Consider the following 23,600-nt stretch of genomic DNA (forward strand, 5'->3'; position numbering starts at 1 on the left):
ATGGAGACAAAAGAAAAATAACAGTAAGTATGTAGAAATGGAAAGTGCACAATATCACAAAAGGAAAACAGAGTCCCATCTGTGCAAGAACACTGAAGGAACCAGCACATCATTTTTACTGAAGTCCTAGTAAGAGAACGTGAGAAATTTACATTGCTAGTTCAGTGCCTCCTTTCAGCAGGAGATAATTCAAGCAACTTCAGATCCACATGCTTCAACATGTGAACTCAACATGCATACAGCAAGAACAGGTCAGAAACGATTCTCAGGGAAAGATGACACACAGTAAGCAACAGCATCAGAATGGTAAATCACTCCAAACAAATTTTTAATGCACTCACTGATGGTGAAAAGGAAAACACAGGATACTTCATCCATGCAGTGGAATTATTAGTTCAGATGGGGATTAGTACAGGTATTACAGGAATGTTAAAGAACCTGAAGGGAAGACAGATCAGGTTATCTTTGAAAGACAAACCACTGGGCTGATATTAGGGGGGCAGCCTACTCCACTGTGGCTTCAATTCAGGGGGCATATCTTAAATCCATGTAGTGAGTGGTCTGGCAGGGTACATCACTATGTTAGCCACAGCAAGGTTTCCATCAGACTGAATTACAACAGCGTGATAAGGAAGAAACAAAAAATGCCATTAACTCTGTGACCAACTGTGACAACACAGGTTTCAGACTTGATGACACAGGATGTTCTCTGGGGTTCAACCTCCTCAACTTCAATTTTAAAAATGTCTTCTGTTAACCTGGTTTTCACAGGTCTGATCCTCCAATGTACGAAAACTCATTTACTCTGCTCTGGCAGTGTAAAAGAATCCTGAAGGTCAGATTCGATGCTCTTTTAAGCCACCAAAGTATAACGAGATGACTTTAAAGAAATTAATGAAAAATCAATTCACTTTGTGTTTACTTACATCTTTTATCTTCATCTTTCAAGCTTCATTCAGCTCTTTTCCTTTTCACCTGAACTTTTCAAATTTTATATTTTCTCCACTACTAAGAAACTACAGATGACAAAATACCTATTTCTGAGTCAAAAAAAATAGTATGGTTAGAACACGCTAATGGATGCTTAACTTGAAGCATGCATGTGAGCAGCCCTGCTGACCTTGATACTCTCATGTCTAATGTGCTTTGTTGAATTGCAGCTACAAGGAATGGCTATCATATTTCCTTGCTGCAAAACAACCTAAACCCTACCTTGCTCTTCAGCTCAGCCTGCAGTGGAATGAATTCTGGCCTGCTGCCCTGCACTGTGCTGCCATGCTCCACTGCTAACATATACCTATTTCAGTAAATGTCAGATTATCATTGCTCTCAAGGAAGACAGTAATACCAGCCTATAGTATTTCTAAATCTCTTTTTACATTACTCTGTTGCCTTTTTAGAATGCAGAACCAAGTTTGTGTACTACTTCATTAATCTGTTGTCTAACTCATGTCATTTTGCCTTCTCAGCAAGGCTGATAGAGCAGTACAAACCCCAAGAAAAAGACATCAAATCAACTGCTCTACCTGGTGCCGTTATCACAGCCAACCTTCCTTCCTAAAGTGGTTTATACATGCATTGTATAATGGTGGCACAACACAATAATAGTAACAGTTGTTCTATCTAAAGCACTCGACATTCTATTGAAACAATAAGCATCTGTGAGTACTGAATGATGAAAATCTGGACTTCCTGCATTGCATAGAGAGCCAAATCTTCTAGTCAGAAAAGCTAGGACAAGCTCTTCTTTCAACTTCCACATGATAAAGACTTGATTCTGTCAGGCAGTTTTCACTCCAAACCTCTCTAACCTCTCCTTGTTTGCCAAGCAGGGAGAGGTGTAATTCAACCCTCTGGAGACCACTGCAGGAGGAAAACAGGAAAAGGAATAAAGATTTGTTTCAGATATAACACTCTCAAAGTACACAGAAACATAGAAAGAAGCCATTCTAGAGAGAAGTATGAGGGGCAGGGAAAAGAAACAAAATGGGACAGAGTCAGAGCTGGTCCAGGACAAGAGAAAGAACAGTTACAGACACATATTATTTTACTAACAAGAGAGACATTAGGAATCCTCCAGGTGCATTAAGGTGTACAAGTGTTTCCTTGGTGTGCAGCAAACCTTGCTGAATGCCACCAGCATTCATACAAACAAAATAAAATATTAAAAATAATGACACCTGCAAAGACGGAAGGAATATGAGCAGTAACAGTACCGCAACCCGCAGCATACACCTGTGTTTATGCAAAAGACAAATGCCAGCAAATTAATTCATACTGATGTCATTCCTCAATTTGTTAAAAAAAAGCCCCAAACAAACAACCCACTAAACTTTGATTGCTTCAACAGTACTAAAAATAGCATGGCAGGATCAAAAGAATTAGGGACAATAAATCAGGTGTTGAAGAATGAAAAGGAATGCGATTGAAAAAAGCTAATCCTTTAAGAAGAAAGTACCGTTAGCCACACATAGAAACACCTCTCCTTATTTCTGCCAAAGGCAGTGCCAATCCAAACATCTACTGTAGAAGTCTGGGTTAGCTCAATGACCTGGAAGAGTTTAACCAGAGGGCTGACTGTAAGGAAAGAGGCCGACAAAGGTGCCTCAAACTTCTGAACTCTGGTGTATTCACATGAGCACTTTATTCTAGATCTGGCGAGGGTTTTCAAAGTGATCTGTATCATCCTGACTTACTGCAGTTTTGTGCATCCATTGCATCATTCCTGGATTGCAGCACATGCAAGTCTTTCAGAAAATCTACAAAAGGATGCACTGCTGACCCCTTACACTCTTACTTAATGCATGCCAACTGCTAGCAAGTGCTAAGTACGCAAGACTGGACCAGACTAGAGTTACCCTGAACTAAAAAAAAAACAACCAAACCAAAACCAAAATAACTAAAAATACCCCACCCTATTTAATTATTGACCACAGAGTCAGTAAAGGCTTCTAAGGCTTTGTACTTCCAAAGCAGGGAACTGAACCTGACTGTTAAGCCTATTTGGCAACATACAAATTCAGTACACTAAAAACCTAACTTGAAAAAAGCAGATGTAACAGAGGAAAAGAAGATGAAGGGTGAAGGAACATCAATTAGGCAAAAAGGTACAGAAAAAAGGTTCCAATCATGTAAATTTTGATGCTCCCACTTCTATAATGCACTTCCCTAAGACTATGAATTTGGTTTAGTTAGAGCAAAGCTATAGGCTAACAGTCCATTTTTTAATCAGGAACTTTCCCACCAGGGGTTTACATGTGTTTCCCAGAGCAGAGGTATTAACAAGAAGCACCAGTCTTGGATAAGCACTGTTAATGGCTGTAACTAATGAAAACATTTGCAACATTTGGTGTTTGTCCTTGGTAGGTGGTGAAATTTTAATTTAAGAAATTTAATTGCCAAAGGACTTCACTAACAATTACTTTATACACCTTATTTATACTGAATAACTGTATTTTGAATAGATCTTCAACAACTCATGGCCAAGCTGAAGCATTCCAATATCATTTGCTTTCAAAAAGTTTGGTAAATATTATTTAGACTGAAAGCTTGTTGGTGTGCACTCAATCTTACCTTGCTTCCACACCCAGTGACACATTCTGGTGTGTAACTGGTACCTTATGGAAGTAAACCCGAACAAACACTTCCTACCATGGCAATGAAGCATCCAACCTTCAGCTGTAACCTGGTAAGAAGTTCTTTGGAGGTTTTGCAAATGAAACTTTCCAGAAACTTACGGTTTAGTCAAACTGAGGTCAACTTCCATAGGGACAGCCAAAGGCACAACTCTGAACCTGGCGCTAACACCTGCCAAATATCAAGTTCCCACTCCAACCATGAATATAACTAAAACAATTCAACAGAAATACTTGGTTTCAGACACTGAGAAAACTACTTGGTTCTTACTTTGATGTCACTAAATCTTTTCTACCCTTGGAACTTTTCAAAACCTGACTGGACATGGTCCTGGGCAACCTGCTCCAGCTGACCCTGCTTTGAGCAGGAGGATTGGACTAGACCATCTCCAACCTGAGAGTTCCTGAAATTCTGTGCCACCAAACCAGTTTTTAGATCTCAGGTCTCCAAACCATTAAGTACAAAAAAACCACATAAATCCATTAATTTTGCTGATAGCTTAAACAAAATGTTACAAAAATCAATCTCAGACATTTCTGGTTCTCAAGCAGTTTAATTTCTCTGTTAAACCCAAAGGCAAGTGACAACTAAGAAGGAAGAAATGCGATCAAGCAGTTGCTGGACTAAATCACTTCAGTGCTTCTATTTGAGCAAACTTGTGTGAACAGACTCATAGCAGACTGGTTTACACAGCACAGCCTGACGGCACTTCCTTACTTTAGCTATCAAGTAAGCAAATGAGGACAAGGGTCAAAAATCAGAAAAACAGTAAGAACGCCGTGGCAACAAGAGACAGGCTCAAACAGAGAAGATATTTTTCAGAAGTGTTTCAAAGAAGATATCTTTGTAGATCACGCATTATGTTGGCATGAATCCGGTACAGCAGCCCCATGCCAAACAATGTCTTTTACATGCTCATGATGTTCTCAGAAGGACCACCTTGAGCAAGAGTTAGCTTGATTAGGTCTGATGGAAAATCTGACTCCAACTGTCTTGTAGCAAGAATTCAAATTGACTGGCTTGTGCAGCAGGGTTAAAATATCTACAGCAAGGGGAGACAAAAAAAACCTTCACCCTGTACAAATCTCCCTAGACTTAACTCTTCCGAATACCTTTGGAGCAAGTTTAGCAGGTGGAATACATGATGCAGAGAATCCTTTTAACACAGGGAAAAGGAGGAGTGACCTCTTGGTATAAGTATGCCACTATATAGAAAGAAGCACAAGCTACACTGATAGAAAAGAAAACCACAAGCGGTAGCATCACCCTCAGTCCTGTGAGCTGGACCTAGAAAAGAATTCTTTCAGTAGCCTTGATGGTACCTGAGGTACCTCAGAGGACAATTTGTTTCTCAGGCCAGGATGGTTTCCAACACACTGGTAACTATATATTAACCAGTTCCACCTCAAGTGCAAATACACTGGTTTCTGTCTCCCACAATGCGTTCTCTTCTTAGAATCATAGAATAGTTAGGGTTGGAAAGGACCTTAAGATCATCCAGTTCCAATTCCTTGCCATGGGCAGGGACACCTCACCCTAGACCATGTCACCCAAGGATCTGTCCAACCTGGCCTTGAACACTGCCAGGGCTGGAGCACTTACCACTTCCTTGTGCCAGTGCCTCACCACACTCACAGTAAAGAACTTCTTCCTTACATCCATCCTAAATCTCTCCTGTTTCAGTTTGAACCCACCACCCCTTGTCCTGTCACTACAGTCCCTGATGAAGAGTCCCTTCTTCAGCATCCTTCTAGGCCCCCTGCAGACAGGCTGGAAGGCTCTTCTCTTGCATCAGAAAAGGCCACAGGTGGTTCCCTCTGTTTTCTGCATCACTGCATATTCCCATTATGAATGGCCCTATAGAGCCATTAGATCCCTCTCTTCTTAATCCTAAAAAACAGAACGGACATGGAAAAGTCACAGTAATAGACAGGAAACTGCATTTCCTTGGGACTTCTCATGGAGAAAGAGGGAGTAGAGGGACATTTTAGAAACATACTTGTTAACTACTAAATTATTATTCTGGCTGTGATGCCAAAAATCCAAAGATTATTAGCTAAAGTACTAGTTCTGAAGCCTCTGGAAAATTTTAAAGACTTATTAGGGCAGGAAGAATGCCATGAAATAAAATTTCTGGTAAGTAGTTGCACAGCATGACATTTTCCTTACCCATTAAATGCAGTACTTAAAATCCTCAGTTTTATTTATACTTGCTCTATACAGAGGAGTAGATGCATTCCTTACAGTAAAATGTGTTATCCTAATTAGCATAAGAAATTGGTTTTAACATTATAGCGGTTTTTGTTTAGATAAGTGTTAACCACCTTCACTGCCATAATGCCAAGTGAAAGCTAGGTATGTTTTTTAAATGCTTACCTAACTTGTAGCTGGCACTGTGAAGGAAAATGCAATAGAAATGACTAAAATTCACAGCAGTCAACTATACCAAAAATGATAGCTTACAAGTTACTATTACATTCTGCATTTATGTCATCTTTGACGAGTTGAAAGATCATACCTTATATAATGGCACAGCCTTTGTCCTTCATTACAGCTAAAACTCTCTAGAAAAATCTTATGAACTACTGTAGAAGTGAGATATTTAATTTTTCAAGAGTAGAATATGTTTCTTCCAAGGTCAGATATGGCTTGAGAAAACAGCAACATCACCCACATTCAGGAGCAATTTTTTTGAGGGCTCAGATCACAAACATTCAGATAATCTTTCATGCCCAACTTCTGCAGTGGCAAAGTATTTTCCAGGACAGATAACAGTATAAAACAGAAAATTCGATATCCCAGTTTTAAAAGTGTTTCCAAAATAACTACATGTAAAATGTGAAAAGTTGCATGATTTTGAGCCAGAGGAGGTGCATCCATTACTACACTGTCCCCAATTATGATAAGTTTTAATACGAAGATAGCCACTTGCACATTTAGGCTTTTTTACATTGAGAAAGAAGAGATGAAAAATTTTCTTCACATAAGCATGAAAAAGAGATGACATACCGCATTCAAAATTACATGATAGATAGAAGCAGAATGACTGACATATTCACATTATGGACCCAAGAGACTTTCTGGTATGGGCAAAGTTAAATAACTGAGGTTAAACTCCAGATGGCTGTATTTCAAATTAGCCTGTTGGCATTGTATATATAAAACATGGTACACAGCAGACGTCAATCATTATCACAGAGGCTCATTCTGTGAGCTGAAGTTCACGCTGCTTTTAACAAACTTGAGCCTCAATGTGGCTAAAAGGAGACTTCATCTATCTAGCTTTCAAGCTGTAATGGGTGCAGCACCCAGGAGGTGCTCCCCGGGTGGCCTCTCAGAGAAAGGAGCAGGGGTCTACATATTTGCATCTGCTCATTCCCAGAAAGACTCTTGGTTCACCATTTTGACAGCACAGAATATATTAATTCCTCTACTGGTTAATATCATTATTCAAGACAATGCAGACTTCTTTGGACTGTCAAAAGCCCACCAGCTTCCTTTGCTCAATGGCTCCTTTCTCTATTTTCAGGAGCACGGAGAAGCGTTTCTTTCTACTAGAAACAGAGAATAAAGACAAAGCCAGTACTTGTCTAAAATGGTATTTTTCTGAAGCTTCAAGATAACAGTACTGCCTAGTGATTCTAATTAAACCCTGCTACTTTGTTTTGATAAGCATATTATTTACAGCATGCACTTCATAAATCTTAGGCAAGCCCTGTATTGTTTTCTTCCAGCTTGTCAGGTCTGCCTGCCTTTTCCATGTGTCAGAAAGTAAAATGGTTACTGGAAGGCAAAAGACACACATAATTTTTAGAGGCATCTCGTCTGAAAACAAGGTGTATCAAACAGAAATGTGAAAAGAAAGATGGAGAAGGAACGCAGGGAATAGGCTTAGGGTCCTCCTGCCATTTCTAACAAAGCTATGGCTGTGAAAACAGTAAAGGCGCTGCAGGGAACTGAGGAAGGTGCAGACAGAGAGACCTGGTGACATGAACTTTGCTGTCAGTTTGCTCCTTATTTGGAGCCAAGCACCTGTATCTTCCAAGGTATGGACTCTACTATTATGATCAAATGCTTCCAAGTGTAATTACTGTGAGTGTAACTTTTTAGTAACTACTGACTTCTACAGAGCTTTTACAAACTAACTTAGGAGAGCTTTTAGAAACTTGCTTGAAACAAATTATAACTGAGCTGAGGTTTTAATAAGGGAAGTTTCAGTTGATTTGTGGAGGCGGATTATTACATATATGGGTCAATTAAATACCAACGCCATTTTATTTCTACTTCTAAAGTCTTCATGCAGACGTCACTGCCCTATGTTCTGTAGAGCCTAGGGCATCCCTCCCACACACCCAAGCTGTCCTAACTCTCTAAGCCACAGCTATATAAATTGCCATTTCCAAAGGAATAAGCTCGGCGTTATGAAAACAATTTCCCAGTGAAATGCTGAAAGGACACTGTTAAAAAACCAGCTTGCTCACTAACATAGTCCTCTTCAACCAACAACACATCTATGTACACACGTATAAAAGGAAGGGAAATCGGAAATGGAAAGAGTTAACTCATAGGCTCTCTTTCACACCCTCAGTGTTTTGTGTTCCTTTTATCTACTTGATAAAAACAAATCAACCTTCTCACAGTTATTTTATAAAGCAGTTCTTGTCCACTGAGATAGCTTGTGCTTCCTACTACTAATTTAGGCCCTAACTTTATCACCTGCTTCTTGCATCAGCCCTCAAAGATCAAACTTAGCTGACTTAATCACTGAATTTCTGCTGCCACAAGTCATCTTTCAAGCTGTTTAAAAGGACTAATACATGCAGCAATGAAGAATACATGAGTTGTGTGACCTAATAAGTTCTTAAAATTATGGGAATACTTTTATCACCCAAAACAGCAGGATCTGTGGAATCAAACAAAGCAGCATAGAAATAAGCTTATTATCCACAAAGAGGGAAGCCTAATCTGAAAACATTTCAGACTAATAAGGTATCAGAACACAGCCTGCTTTTGTTATAAAAAGGAAATTATTAGACTACCGGAATCACAACAGAGGATAAATCTCCTTTTGTCCAAGTTTGGGGCCTTTAAGGAGTTCCAAGGAGAAGTAAAATGACAACGATGACTATATATCATAACATATCTATAACAAGTTGCAGCTACATGATCTAAATTACCACTGAAAACTATTATTCTACTCTGAACAAAAGATGAAGCTACCTTTGTGGGACAGGAATAGAAAAGCATAATAAGAAACAAAGGGTTCTGAATAGTTACTATTTATGAAAGATAACAGCATGGAACACATACATTCATACTGTAGTCTACTGTTTTTTATTTCTGGTTCTCTAAGTGTTATGAGCGTGATTTACCCATGTATTTCCAAAGCACCAAAAGAGTTTTGCTCGATTCATTTTATAGCTTGCCAGATGTATGAAAATTTTCCATTAAGAATACGGTATCAATTCAAAATTTTCTATGTTGGTGCAAGACCAACAACAGATTAACTATTATGTTAAAATTAGAATCTGTTCAATGCCACCAACCAAGTAAAGCACTTAATCATATAGTTTTCAAGCATAAGAACAGTCCCATCGCGCTACAGGGGAAAGTTCTAAAGCATGATTAAATGGAACTAAATTAGGTGAAAATCACAAAGAAAAACGTAATTCTGAAACATCTCTAAAGCCTACTAGAAACGAAGAGTCTTGTGAGACATGGATGGCTGAATCTTTGCTGCCAGTTTCTTTTTCATGCATGAAACAAGTAATCATAAAGAAAGACCACTGCTGATGCATTTTCAAAGACATAGATGACTTCTTACCTCCCAATGAGGTAAAGTTTTTTCAAACTACCCCTGAAATGATTACGCAAAGGTTTAGCGCAAGTCCTAATAGAAAGTTCATTTCTGCTGTATTACAAACTTTGAAACTTCATGACAGTCTGATAAACAGCCACGTACAAATGACAAATTTAGTCTAATTTCACAGAAAACTTCCACAGCCCCCAAGAGAGTCTCCAGACAGTACACCCACAAGAGACTGACAACAGCGCGGATACATAGTAAAATCTTTTTCCTCCCCTGAAAAGCAGTACTGCATGCATGTTCTGCATGCAGGAAAGACAGTTCAGTACAAGACAATGTCCAAGGCTTTTTGTGTACCCATAAATTATCAGAGGTTCTTCCTGATGCTACCCTGAAGAACCACACCCCCAAAGTGGGAGAAAGCACTGCAGTGACTACAGGAGGCAGTGGGAGAAAGCTAAAGAGGAAAGAGATCCCATGTTGATTCTGAGACTGAAGGTGTTTGAGCTGTGAGAACCCATTTCTAAGGAGAACACAGAGACAGACATCTTCAAGCCAGGAACTATGTTGGACAGACACTCAGGAAAAGCTGACTCACACAGACAGAGCAGGTTCGAAGGACAAGTCCTGCCTTTTCATATCTGAACACAACAGCTTCATAAATCATCATCAGGAATAGAGCTTACAGGCAGAAAAACTCAACCATCACATTTAAAGACATGCTCTCTACAGCCCAGAAATTTTAACTTAGATTTTTAAAGAGAACCCCCTCCCTGTGTTCCTTTGTCCATGAAGACAATAAAAATGGAAAATGCAAATTAATGGGGCTGCCTGCTAATTACTCTGATGGGAAATACTGCTTTGACATGCATTATTCATCTATACCCATGCATTATGCTTCTCTTAAAATAACAGCATGGGGGGGGGGGGAATTCAAACAGACACCTTGCTGTATAGAATCTGGAACAGGGCTTTATTTCTCTACTCACAAGACAGACACTACAGCCACTTCCCTCAAGTCACCCATAGTAACCAGGAGCAGAACAGCACCCAGCAAGACCTTCACTGGAATGGTCTCCATCTTCACTCCAGAGACAGTGAACATTGCAGCCCTACTTCAGCAAGCAACATTTAAATGCCTGAATAAACCCCAACTTAACCTCGGGTCTTTCCTGTATCACAGCTAGAGTGACTCAGCATCTCTCAGGATCAAACCCTAAGGACATATGCAGGAGGAAATTAGCAATTTCCATTTAAATGCTAATACTTACTCTTACCAGCGAAAATTGAAGTATAACAAGCGCTCTCTTGTCACACAGCAACAGCTATGATTGTTATTTAATGCTCACAACAAATAGTTAGAAAGCATGAAATGAAGCTAATAAATCTTCTGCTGAGCCTGACATTTTCAACAAACAAAAGTTCTCAAAACCAGTTCAGTGTGATTTTCTTCATCTTAAACTGAACTTCCCATGTTCTTCAGTCACAGATCCATCTACTGGCACCACACACTTAAACTAAAAACTGAAACACCCAGCTACTTGAACAAACTTAAGACTTTTTTTTTTAGCCCTACCTAAGCAATCTAAAATACATCTGTGCCCCCAGCATAAAACGAGCTTTCTCAAACTTTAATTTCACAGAATTAAAAAGCCTATGTAAAATACAACCGAGCAATACAGTTCTATTTCAATCTTATACGCAGTATTTCTTTAAGTAGAGATATATGCACCAAGCCTCCACGTTCAGACTCCGAGCAGTGCTATAGCCAACTGCAGAGGGACATCTAGAATATTCCTAGAAAGAAAGCAAGTCTCTTATAGGCTCAAACTTGTCTTTGCAGCCCATCCAATAGAGAAGAGGTCACAGATGTTTACTTCAGGTTACCTTCTTCCCCTGCTCCTCTGTCTTCAATTTACCATCCCTTTAACAGAAGTCAGGTGGATGGCCTCAGCGTCTGGACACCAGGCTCATGTTAAGGCCCCACAGGCAATGTCACATCAGACCTGTGGCACTTGGCCTGTCAATACAGGACAGTCGAAGTGATGGTGTAAATTACATGATACTAAATATAAGCTTCTTAAATCTCCTCATTCATCTCTGGACAGTTTTGTACAGTACAACAGAAAACTAACCCGTGGCCACATGAAAAGGAAACTTCATTTTAGCTTGCTGAATCAGATCACCTCATCAAGTAAGTCAGGTCAATTCCATTTCCATTACATATTTCTACAATTATAAATGTCCCCTGTGCCCTGAAATTAATTCTGAAAGGCTTCAAGGCAGGTGGTTTAAGCTTAGAAGCACATGAAAGGAAAACAAGTTACATCCAAGAAATTCGACTCTTTTCAATATACTAATTGTAGACAGCGCTAGTAGCAATTCTGATAGCTGCTAGGAAACTAAAAGTTACTTAACAGCTATGATTTAAAGACTAGTTTCCATTGTAATTCTGCCAAATTTGAATCCTGCAGGCTGTAATTCTTCTTGCTTAGCTCAATATAATTTTTAAAATTATACTAGAAGAATTGCGCCACATCTACGAGACAAAGAGTTTGTGCTGTCCACAAAACTCACGTACAATTCTGACCAAAATACAGAGCCTCTTCTAACCTCTTTGGGAAGAAACTTTTATGCCCAGTTACTTCACAGTAGAAGCCGGAAATGTGACAGAACACTTAGGTCATCTAAAAGAAGAAATGCCTAGTACGGCCAATCTGTCTGAACTGCAGGCTGCTGAAGACTGCAGCTTGGATTAGAGAGATCAGGGGTAAAGCAAGAAGATACCCAGGCTAATGGGGGACAGGAGCAAAGGAGAAGGCTGGGCAAAGTCTGAAAAAGCTGATACTACAGGGGTCTATTTATATTAAAACACGTTCACCTCCGATAGCTGGTTGACTTCCTGTACGCACTAAACTCACCTTGTATTTATGTGCCTTCTGCTATGATCGTATCACACTTTGCCTCTCACAAGATCCCTGACTCACACTCCGCATTCAGTATATGAATAAAGACAGCACCACAAACAATCTTATCTGCAGGACAAGTGCTTTATTCACTGCATAAATAGGAAAGCACATCTAACTGTTAGAAGCAGCAAAGGCAGCAACAGAGTCCAATCAGCATTTCCATTCAGTATCCTAGGATGAAATGGGATACCAAACACACACGCTGTGCTTCAAACCTTGCTATTAGAACAGCAGTATCAGCAAAAGCCTAAGACAAAACCTGGGGCATGGAAGTTTCAAAGAGCTGCAAATAAGCCCACAGAGGACTGTCACAACCTTAAGTATGAATTGTCTGATCTAAGAAAGAATTTTCAAACATATTATTAAAAATGGATTTCCTACTACACGACAGCAATCACAATCTTCAATTCTAGGTTAATGAAGCCACAGGGACTTAAGAACTATCACAACAGTTTTCAACGGAATAAAAGTTACACAGGCAATAAGTGAAGAGATTTTAAAAACACAATTTGTACAAAAATTTTTAGACATTGTCCTGGGTTCAGCAGTAGCAGTCATTTTTCTCCTTCTTAGGAGCTAGTGCAGTGCTGTGTTTTGATCTTTTGGCCTGGGAAGAGAGCTGATAACACCCATGTTTTCAGTTGCTGCTCAAACGTTTGGTCTGGCCAAGGACTTTGTGAGCCTCATACTCTGCCAAGGAGGAGGGAAGGCTGGGAGGAAGCAGAGACAGGACACCTGACCCAAACTGACCAAAGAGGTATTCCATACCACAGCACGTCATGCCCGGGATGTAACAGAGAGTGACCCGGAAGGGCTAGGGACTGCGGGGTTGGACGAGGTATCGGTTGGTGCTCGGCCTGGGGGAGTGGGGCGACTTATCTGTTGGCTGGTGCTGAGGTGTTGTATTCTCTCCCCTTGTTATTTCCCTTATCATTACTATTATTGGTGGTAGCAGTACTGGTTTGTGTTATACCTTAGTTACTGGGCTGTTCTTATCTCAACCCGTGGGAGTTGCATTCTTTTCGATTCTCCTCTCCGTCCCTCCAGGAGCAGGGGGAGGGCAAGAAGGGGGGGAGTGAGTGAACGAGGTTTGTGGTTGGGTTTAAACCATGACAGACGTTTAATGTTTCATAAGGAAAAAAATGGAAGCAAAATGGAATTTTATTTCTCCCTTCTAAACATTGCCCTAAAAACACTTGATCATTTACATTGGCAAAATGTAACTCAGGAACCCAAGTCCCTTTAAATTTTAGGAGTACTAAGTACTTTTTAAAGTTTTATCCTTGAACTTAAGTCACAGCTTGCACACGTGTAGTAAAACTAAAGAGGGAAAACAGCTTCTGACCCAGCCAGCTGCTCTGCGCCGTAGAGAACTGAGGATGCACCCTGAGCCCCTTACTCATCAAGTCAGGAGAACTTCTCAGCTGGCCAGAATAAGCCCACCCTCACAAGAGCAAAACTGGTGTAGAAGCTCTGTACAGAAAAAGCTCTCAACACAACCACGCACTCAGAGCTTTTCTCAGAGCCAAACCAAGAGCTTTTGTAAGCACTTACACTTTCAACTCTCCCTCGCTTTGAAAGAACTGGAAAAAACCTTTCTGTAGGCTAACATATCCCCTCCCAATCAGAACAATTTATGGATTTACTTTTAGCAGTATTACCAAATTCAGTATACATGTATAGCAAATCTCCCTTAAATGCGTACATTCAAGTCTGACAAAGCTTCTTACAAGAAGACCTCTGTTGAGTAAGCGTTTGCAAGTAGAGCGTGAGAACCATGCTTTCTACTGAGATTATTCCAGTACGACCTTTGAAGCCACATGCATCTGGCTAGGCTAGTTGTTTTTAAAGAATCAAATTCTTTGAAGTACAGTAATTCCACAGTTTGCACTCTCCTCCAAACTCAAAAAGAACTCCTGTGGAAATGAAGGATGGAAAAATAAAAAGTGGGCTGCATAGAAGAGGGTGACTGAAAAGCTGCAACAATTAACAATATGAAACATAGTATCTACATGCTATTCAAATTAATTTGAAATCTGTGCATTTATTTAACACTCTCAAATGAGTTATTTTGCTAGTTCAAGAAAAGAAGGACAAAAGTTATACCAGAAACTGGGGTCTACATAGGTGAGGGGAGGAAGACGAGGATGGGATGTAGAGTGAGGAAGCTAGACAGAGAAGCTGAATCGATCATGGATTCTGGATGAAGAATTTAGAAGACAACCAGGATTAGGAGCTGGGACACACACATACACAGACCCCAAAACCGAAAACAAGAACAACCTAAAAAAACCAAAACCAACAAAACACCTCTCCAAAACCCCCAAAAACATAACAAAGAAAAAAACCCACCCCCATAAAAATCCCATCACAAACCTACAGGTCTAGTAAGAGGCAGAGTAAGGGATGGAGATCTCAAGTAAGGGGTGCACATATGCACGCATGCAACCGTGCTAGCAGGAAGAAGGGACCAAGATAAGTTTCAGAAGGACAAGACTGGGTTCTGAAACTGGGACCACAAGTTAGACAGCATTGTGCCTGAGCTGGTGTTACCAGGTTTAGAAAAAAATGGGGAAAACAGCTTATTTCTTCTACCAGACACTACCTTTTACACAGTGCCTCCTTTAGGGAGGCAGAGAAATAAACACATGACTGACTTCAAATCTACATGCTTTACAGAGGATGCAATGAATCTCAGTTGCTAGTAGAGATGACACAGAAGAGCAAACCACCCACTGTTCTTCAGCATGCCAGAATGACACTCCAGACCATGCGGAAACATTGGTCAGAATCAAGAAGAAGATCCTGTTTCCAAAGGAAATATTTAGCTCCTTAACCATATACGCAGCCTTTTTCTTCCCTGTTTTGCAACATTCACTCTTGCTTTCAACTTTTGCAGCAAATGAAGCAGGAGCCATACGGACAATACTGTACTGAAGTAGTCAGTTTTGATTCCTCCCCAGTGCACAGCAATCAGTCCTGATGAATGAGGCAGTGAGGAAGAGTAAGCAATCTTGTAAGCAGAGTCTGTGTACTAATATGTGCGTAAAAAGGTAAAATTCAGATGATCTGCCGCTCCCACTTCCTACTCAGTATAATTTCCTTACCCAACATTAACATTCATCCAGATTCATCTGTTCAGCCTGGAAAAAAATAGTCTTAAAATGTTTTGTCTACACATTCAGAGACCCCACAGACTTCACAGTTGTGAATGCCTTTAAAAATTTAAACATGGCTTCACTTTCAGAAGAAAACAGTCCAAATATGAAAGACTGCTCTTGAAGTTACAGTACAAGGGATAAAAGCAACGGGAGCTTTTGCTTGCTGGAATAATCCAGCAAGCTAAAAATTTTTGTCTTGCTTACAGACTAGATTACACATTAAAATCAAAGAGAATACAGAAAAGCTACATTAAAATAGCTACAACAGCAATATGGCTATCCTACTTATAAACAGAACTAACAAATGAGAAGTTACCTCATCTAACATTCTCTGTCCACTGTTTCCTTGCAACTCAGAACACTAGCTTACTATCGCATGCAGTATACAGTGTAAAAGGTCATTTTGAGACAATAATCCGGAAAAATTATCTGCAGACAATGGGAAAGTGCAATAGAGATCAAATACCTTGTCTCGAGACTGGCAAAAATTGCTATTAATAACCAGAAATGCACAGAATTGACTTGAAAAAAATAACCAGCCACCAAACCATCATAATCACCCAAACAAAAAAAAACCCCAACAACAACCCGAAAACCAAACTTTAAACTTAACAACAAACAAAATTATCTAATCAACATTTAGAGAAGAATCATTTTCAGTAAAGACTGGTCAGTGCTCAAGGTAAAGAAACAAAAAGATGATGAGTGCTCTGAAGCGCTACAGAAATAGAAACGCTTCTTACACATTTCTGCAATTATTTTCCCTAAGGCAGCACAGTAAATACATTTTGGGCTCTTTACCTACAAGGTTTAGAGATCTTATTTGTTATTCTGTCCATCTGTATAACAACAAATCTTAGGAAGAGAAGCTTCTTTTGAGTTTGATATTGTTAAATTGCAGCATGTAGCATAGGCTAAGTAAATTTGTGTACATCAGGTTTCTGGAAGCTTTCAAAACATCCAAAACTCCATACAATAGCAGAGCTGAGAATCAGAGAATTAAAAGGCTGCATTTAGGTGCTTCGTGAAAGCTTTGACAAGATAATTTGTTCCTTTGACAAGTTAAGAGTTTGATTCTATTCAAAGAGCTCTTATTAAATATTCCTAAATGTATTTCATGGTAAAAATGAAAGGTGAAAGAGTGAAAAACCTGGCAAAGGGGATGGTGTTAATCAAACCCAGGCTTTTCATAAAAGTGCTAATCCAGAATCCCACAGTGCCAAGGAAAAGTCATCTGATCTAGACATAGCCATATTCCAAACAAACCAATTCAAGTCAACACAACTAAGAGGATGAAGGCACTCATCTCGAAAATAGAGAGCAGGGTGAAAGAGAGAAGCTCTCATTATCCTAATACTAAGCCCTATGAAATAAGAGCATCCAGAGCTAAATTTACACTAGGAAGAAATCAAGCACAGTAAGTCCAGTCTTACTTCAGTCCCTGGTAAAGCTATGAAACAAATCCTCTTGCAGGTACCACAACTCAAATGAAGCACGCAACTGGGAAAAGCCAGCACAGATTCACCGAGGGCAAACTGCTTGACAGATCAAACCTGATCAATCTGATCATCTCCTACAACCAAGTAACCTGCTCAGTTGATGTGGGGTGAGCAGTGGACATTGTCTACCTGTATTTCTCCAAGGCTTTCGATGCAGTTTCCCACAGCCTCCTCCAGACTAAGAGACTAAAGAAGCTGCAGTCATAGAATCAGAACAAAAGTACTTCCAAGGATCAGACACTTAAAACCATGAGTAACTTGTTTCATTTATGATAAAACACATCAGAACATGTTAAATAATCTATCACACTGAAGGAGACATTTAAATTATTCAATTACCAGCAAAATCTGAAGAAATTAGGAAGACCTAAGACAAACTGAGGGAATGGGCAATAAAATGGGTAGACCAAAGGAGTACTGACAAATTAAAACAATAAACATTGCATGCATAATATAAATCATCTGGAATTATACTGGAATCTGAGCCACAAGCTTAAGAACTCAGAATTCCTTTAGAGGCTCCCATAAAGCATTTAGCTCTTCTGCAATCACAGAGGTAATAAAAAGCAAACTTGGCCTGAATAAAACTTGGAATTAAAAAATGCCATGAAGGCTATTAAATCATCACTACAGAAGTCAACTGGATGTTATACCAGAGCAAAGTGCTCGCATCAAGATATGCTATACTGAAATAAAAATGCAGTGCTGGAAGGTGGAAGGAGCATCAGTCACACCGGCCACTGACGTGCAACATTGAATATGCATTCAATGCACAAACAAGTGCTGGAAAAGACCATCCATGGCCCAAACCATTCTAGTGGCACCTGCCTTCCTTACCACTAAAATGCTTCTCCTTTTGCACTGGTATTTACTATACTGTTTCTTAAAGACAGAAGCTACACCTTGTCCAAATGCCATACTGATGAGTACACTATGTAAGAATTAGATCAGTAAAAGGAAAGGGAAAGGAGGCTGGCACCTTCCAAAGTGAAGTGCCTGTGTCTACCCAGAATATCTTCAAAATCTTAAGAGTATCTGAAAGAAAATAGCACCAACCCAGAAGGAAAGAGTTTGGGATTTGAGACTGTCAAACTATAAAGGTACCACTGCAAAAATAAAATCAATACAAACTACAATGGTTTCTTATCTTCCCTCTAATTTTAAAATGGATGAGATGTACCTACAATCCATTTTCCTTAATGTTCAGTAAACTTTCTGAGGTGAAATGTCAGATTTTTCCCCTCCCTGCAGGTAAGTTCTGCCTAGATGGCAGTTCACTTTAAAAAATTTGCACAAATATATTGCGTTCTTATATACATAATTGACATTTATATGTGCAAATATATGTTTATATATTATTTTACATATTTATACATTACATATATACTTATATGTGCAAATATATATTATAAATAAATGCGATAAACACACTCCCCACAATTATTAATGCTCCCCACAAATTAAAAAGTTGCCATGACAACTAGATGAAAACACAAATCCTCATTAACACCTCTAGTAACCTGAACTCAGCTGTACACTCACTCACGTGAAGCTGTCCTTCACATCCAAAAAACTAGAAGTGAGAAATGCTCAATAGACCTAAGCACTTTGTAAAGGACATAACTGCCATGGCAAGCAGGGAGATCCCAGTCTTGTTCAATTTTGAAAATTCATTCTATTAACAAACAAGATGTTATTTCCTACCCAAGAAATCATCATCATCTTCAATCTGGAGATGCAGCAGTTTCAGAACTTTTTTGTAATCCTTGAAACCAACCTTGCAAAACAGTGGCATGGAGGAGTCAAGAACATATTATCCAAAGTGCCTTCAGCTCCTGCTAACAGCTTTGAAAACCTCTCAAGTATAAAGAACACCATTCATGTAGAGAAAGCATTTCAAAACAGCAGATAATATGGTGAAGTGGCAAAAAAGCATCACTGTGTGAAAAATCAAATAAATCATTCACATAAATCATTAACAATATTGTTGGCTCTCTATATACTGCACAGGAAGGATATAAAAGGATATTAATGTTTAAAGAGGCAATAAGCAGGGTAAGAGAATAATGAAGACTGATATGACTTGTAGCGCAAAAGCTCCCAAAGGCCCTGTTCTGGATGGGAGTCCCACAGTGCTATGTACGGCAACAAAGATGAGTCCCGATCTCAGAAACCACACACCCAGAGGCAATTAAGCTAAAATAAAATTGACCAGGATATTAGTCTGATGTAACAGGTTTGGGTTTTAGATGCGGTATGTTTTTGGAGTCCGTACCACCACTTCAGCCTAGAGAAAGAGAGGATTACAATTGTGTTCTCATAACCTGATTCAGAAACAGCAAGAGATGCTAAGGAAGAAGAAACAAAAAATATTCACCCCTTCCATCGTGAAGGGCTTGGCTCACACAAATGCTGCTTATCGTGCAGAAGGTGGAAAAAAACCACCCCAAAAGCCTGCTTTCCTGTTTAAGCAGGAAAAACAGATTCCCCAATTACAGAACTTTATTTTTTATTATTTTTTTAAGAATCTGGAGCTGGGTGTTTAATTTCTATAAAATCCACTTTAATCTACAAAGAAATTTTAAAAGTCTGTTTCCGTCAAAATACTAGCCTTTGATTTGCATTAGGTATCGTTTATAAAATGCACATTTTAAGAGAATATTGTAAGGAAATGGCTGGAAGTCATCCCAGAAACTACTGCATTATATATCCTCTCTGTAATTCAGGTGAAAAAGATACTATACATTATTCTGGATTGGGAGACAGAAAAGAACAAATCATTGTGGATTCAGCATCCAGAAATGCTTTTTATGCAGCAGGAATGTCCCTTTTAAAACACGTACCAAATTCTTCATCAAACTGAAAAGGTTTAATCAATTACCAACAAGTCTTCTGTTCACTTTTGCTAAGCTGGAGGTCAAAGAGAGACTATAATCACAGTTCATTTTCAAAGTGATTAACATCAACACATGAATTTATGCAAATAATTGGAAAAAAAAAGTAGTAAGAAGAACCTTGTTCTCCAACAGTCAATACAGTAGCAATATGGAAAAGTCTATTATGGTCATAGACACTGATAGAAAAAGTAAGCCAAAATAACATCAGGAGAACAGCCTTGACACTCATGCCATTTAATGATGCAAATATGGTAACAATTACAGATTGTGCTTTCAGGATCACTCCACTTTTAAAAGCTCTCAATATTAGCATTTCTAAAATCCCACCATTCAACATTAAATACTGAAAACTAAGTTAATACATCCCACTCATCCTTAATCCAGTAATACCTTTAAGTTTTGATGCACCTAATTGCAAAGCATTGCTGTAGCTAAAGATTATTCCAAGCCAGATAGATCCTAAGAAATCCCTTAACACCCCTTCTTCCGGAGGAATGAAGCAAGACCCGAAGGTAACAACATATGGAAAATTAATGAGAAAGTAGCAGCCTCATATAGATACTACAAAGCAGGGTAGCATCCAGAAAAATTTAGCTCATAATAGAAAGCTTCCATTTAAGTGGCATCCAGGGTTAGCTTTTTCAGTTATTGTGCATCATACAGCAGCTACAGCCTGATTCAAACCCTGTTTACACAGCTTGGAGCTCAGGTGCACAGCATAGAGAAAGCTCAGTGTAGCCAAGAGCCACCTTGAGGACAAAGCTGATAAAATCAAAGCTGATTTCCTTGCTAGGAAGAATGAAAACATACAAAAATTACATATTTTCATGAACAATAAATCACCCAAATAGCAGCAAAAGTGGCTCTGTGCTTGTATGTTTATATGTACAATCTGGTAACATCCATTGGCTGCAGAAGCTTGCAGTCACTGTATGCTCACGTGAGGCATGAGAGATGAAGTCAAGAGACACAGGGTGCTTGCTGCACTTGACAGGACACTCAAGAGGGCTGCTTCTAATCCATCTCCACTTGCTGGCTGCGACAAATTGCCCTCCCTATTGCCTAAAGCACAAGGCGGTGATCTAGTACCCACAGAACTCAGTGGAGCCATGGTGAAATCATATTCACAGACCTAAAGTCTTCTACTACCCTCTGAACTTGACCTTTAAATATAGCCTGAAGAGCAGCTCAAAGCATAGAACCCCTAAATGTATACCAAGTTCCACACCACTAAACACCAAATATTTATTAACACCTTTGAGGTACCTTGACTCCCTGGTGCTCTCTCCATCCTCAGCATCTGTACAATTGTAGCCATTAGCAGCCAAAAGTCAGATTAAACTACTTAGCACAGCTAACATTAGTGTTAACACTGTAGGAACGTGTTTAAATTTGACACTGAGTAATTAAACTAAATCATATGTATTAAGTGCTCTGTTCCAAAGGCACTCTCGGATCACTGCAGAGCTGTAGAAAATTATGTATAACAGTCAGTGCACTGAAGAGAAGATAAGGAAATTTTCCTGACAAAGTCGAGGTAGCTGGTGTACTCTGAACATTGTCTGAAGAAAGAATATGGGTGTTGCATAGCACATAACCTATAAATTAAGCCATCAATAAAAAGAGAGGGAGAATGGGGGAAATAAAGGCAAAAAGAAAAATAGCTATTTCTTCAAATGAAACTCGGCTGCTGAACCCTTTCTATAAACCTAATTGTATGCATTTTAAAATACAAGAATACTTTGTTCTAAACATTTTTTCCTAGATGTCAAAATCAGCACAGAGGACTATGTATTACTTGATACAGATTCGACAGGCTACTATATTATGCTTTTAATGCTTACTGGTATGCTACAACAGTTAATTTATTAAAAAAACCCAAAGCTGTGTAAAAATAAAGTTGTATCTGTAGAATATTTCCATGAAACGTTTTTTGGCAGCTAATAGCCCCTAAAAATTAAAAAATTGGTGGTGAGAGAATTCTACCTAAAATAACTAATTAGGAAGAGGAAGGAAAGGCTAGCATGTGAATATGCAGCAAAATATTGATCTCTGTAACTGGTAGCAGGTTGTCTTTCAGATCACAGGTACTTTTATAGTTACACAAACGTCCTTGCTTGCTTAACAGTGAAGGTCTTAAAACAACTGACCTGAATTTTATCCCCTTTTTATTTTGCAGGGGTTGAGGGCTCCTATTCAATATGTCTCTTGGGCAAAATTAAGAAGAAAACACCCCACAGAAACAAAGTGAATACTGAATGATGTTATAACAGAAAAATACACCATTAGCATAAGTGGAATAAGCAACCCTACAGCAGCACAGCACATTAACGACAGTTACATCAATCTGAAATCTGCTAAAAGACAGTTTTAAAATGCTCTTACACCACAGAAAATCCAGAAGGCTTTTACGATGCTGAACTTGTACAACACACAAAATGAACTACAGGTAACATTGCTGAGAGATGTATGCATCTTACCCGTGAGTACAGCTTTTGCTGAAGGGTCTGCCAGATCCAGCGCAGATTTCCCATCGGTGTTCCGAATGTTTGGATCAGCTCCGTGCTGCAGCAGCACTGTGCAGGGAAAGCAGAAACAGTATCTTACCTCAGGTATGCACAGATTATTTACTGTTAAGTGTCTCCTCGGCATGATGTAGGCATAAACACACATGGCACAATTTTCTTTATGTTTTCCTTTCTTTTTTCTTTCCCCTCTCTCTGTTTTTCTTTCCCTTTTTCGTTAAGCACTGCAGCAAAGGATCTTAGCAAAGGCTAAGTTGGCAAGTTAAGGTATAGTAAGATCACATGACTTTGCATGATAAACATGAACCCTGAATCTCTTGCAGTACTCTGTTTTGGGTTCCTCCTGACAGCTTGCAGGGAAGCTGTGCATTCACTGACTCCCACCGGGAAGTCTGCTGTGTAACCTGCTCCTGCCTTTACTACCACTACTGCTGCTTGTTACCACTCCTGTTCCTTTTCGTGCTGAATATCCCAAGTCACCCCGCCTCTGTAAATCTGTAACACTCCAGCCTTTCAGTGGCTCATCACTCACACACAAAATCTTAACCACAGCATTCCAGCTTGCTTTCAAGAAGTGTAATAGGGTAAGATGTGTAGCCTAGTACCCTGCAGTTTGGATATTCAGAGGCTATTATTCTGACTGGTATTTCTTTCCCCTGCTAAGCTTATTAACACATAAAAACTCAAGTACATAAAAATACTTAGCATGCAATATGCAACCATATGGCTAGGAAGGCACTGATACAGCAAATTACCATCTAGAAAAGCTCATTAAAAAAGGAAACCACTATTTCACCTGTAAATGTTTTTGACAAGAAACAACCTAAACAGCAATGCAAACCAGACTGCCCACCCACCTCAAGATCAAGACATTTTCTACAGAATTGGACAATAAAGCCCACAGCAACATCAGAGGTCTGACAAAAAGACCTCCATTTCCGCAGTGTTGTGCAAAATAAGCACAATGTATTACAAGTTCAGAGCAATAACAATTTGCACAAGTATGAATAACAGGACAGTGTACAGAGGTGCAGAGACTCAATGTTAAGGAGACAAAAACCAGCAGATGTTTATGCTCATATGACCATGTCTGTTGAGATACAGCTG

The 23,600-nt window shown here is 39.3% G+C and overlaps 1 protein-coding gene across 1 annotated transcript in view; it reads right to left on the reverse strand.

Annotated features, from left to right (window-relative positions):
* The window catches only part of TNKS (tankyrase), a 136,818-nt gene that overhangs the window by 82,008 nt on the left and 31,210 nt on the right, over positions 1 to 23,600 (reverse strand). The window contains exon 3 of the mRNA XM_065692532.1: positions 22,449 to 22,544. Within this exon, the coding sequence (XP_065548604.1) occupies positions 22,449 to 22,544 (96 nt within the window). The remainder of the gene's footprint in view (positions 1 to 22,448; positions 22,545 to 23,600) is intronic.

Source organism: Lathamus discolor, chromosome 1 (assembly GCF_037157495.1).
Source record: "Lathamus discolor isolate bLatDis1 chromosome 1, bLatDis1.hap1, whole genome shotgun sequence".
NCBI classification, from domain to species: domain Eukaryota; kingdom Metazoa; phylum Chordata; class Aves; order Psittaciformes; family Psittacidae; genus Lathamus; species Lathamus discolor.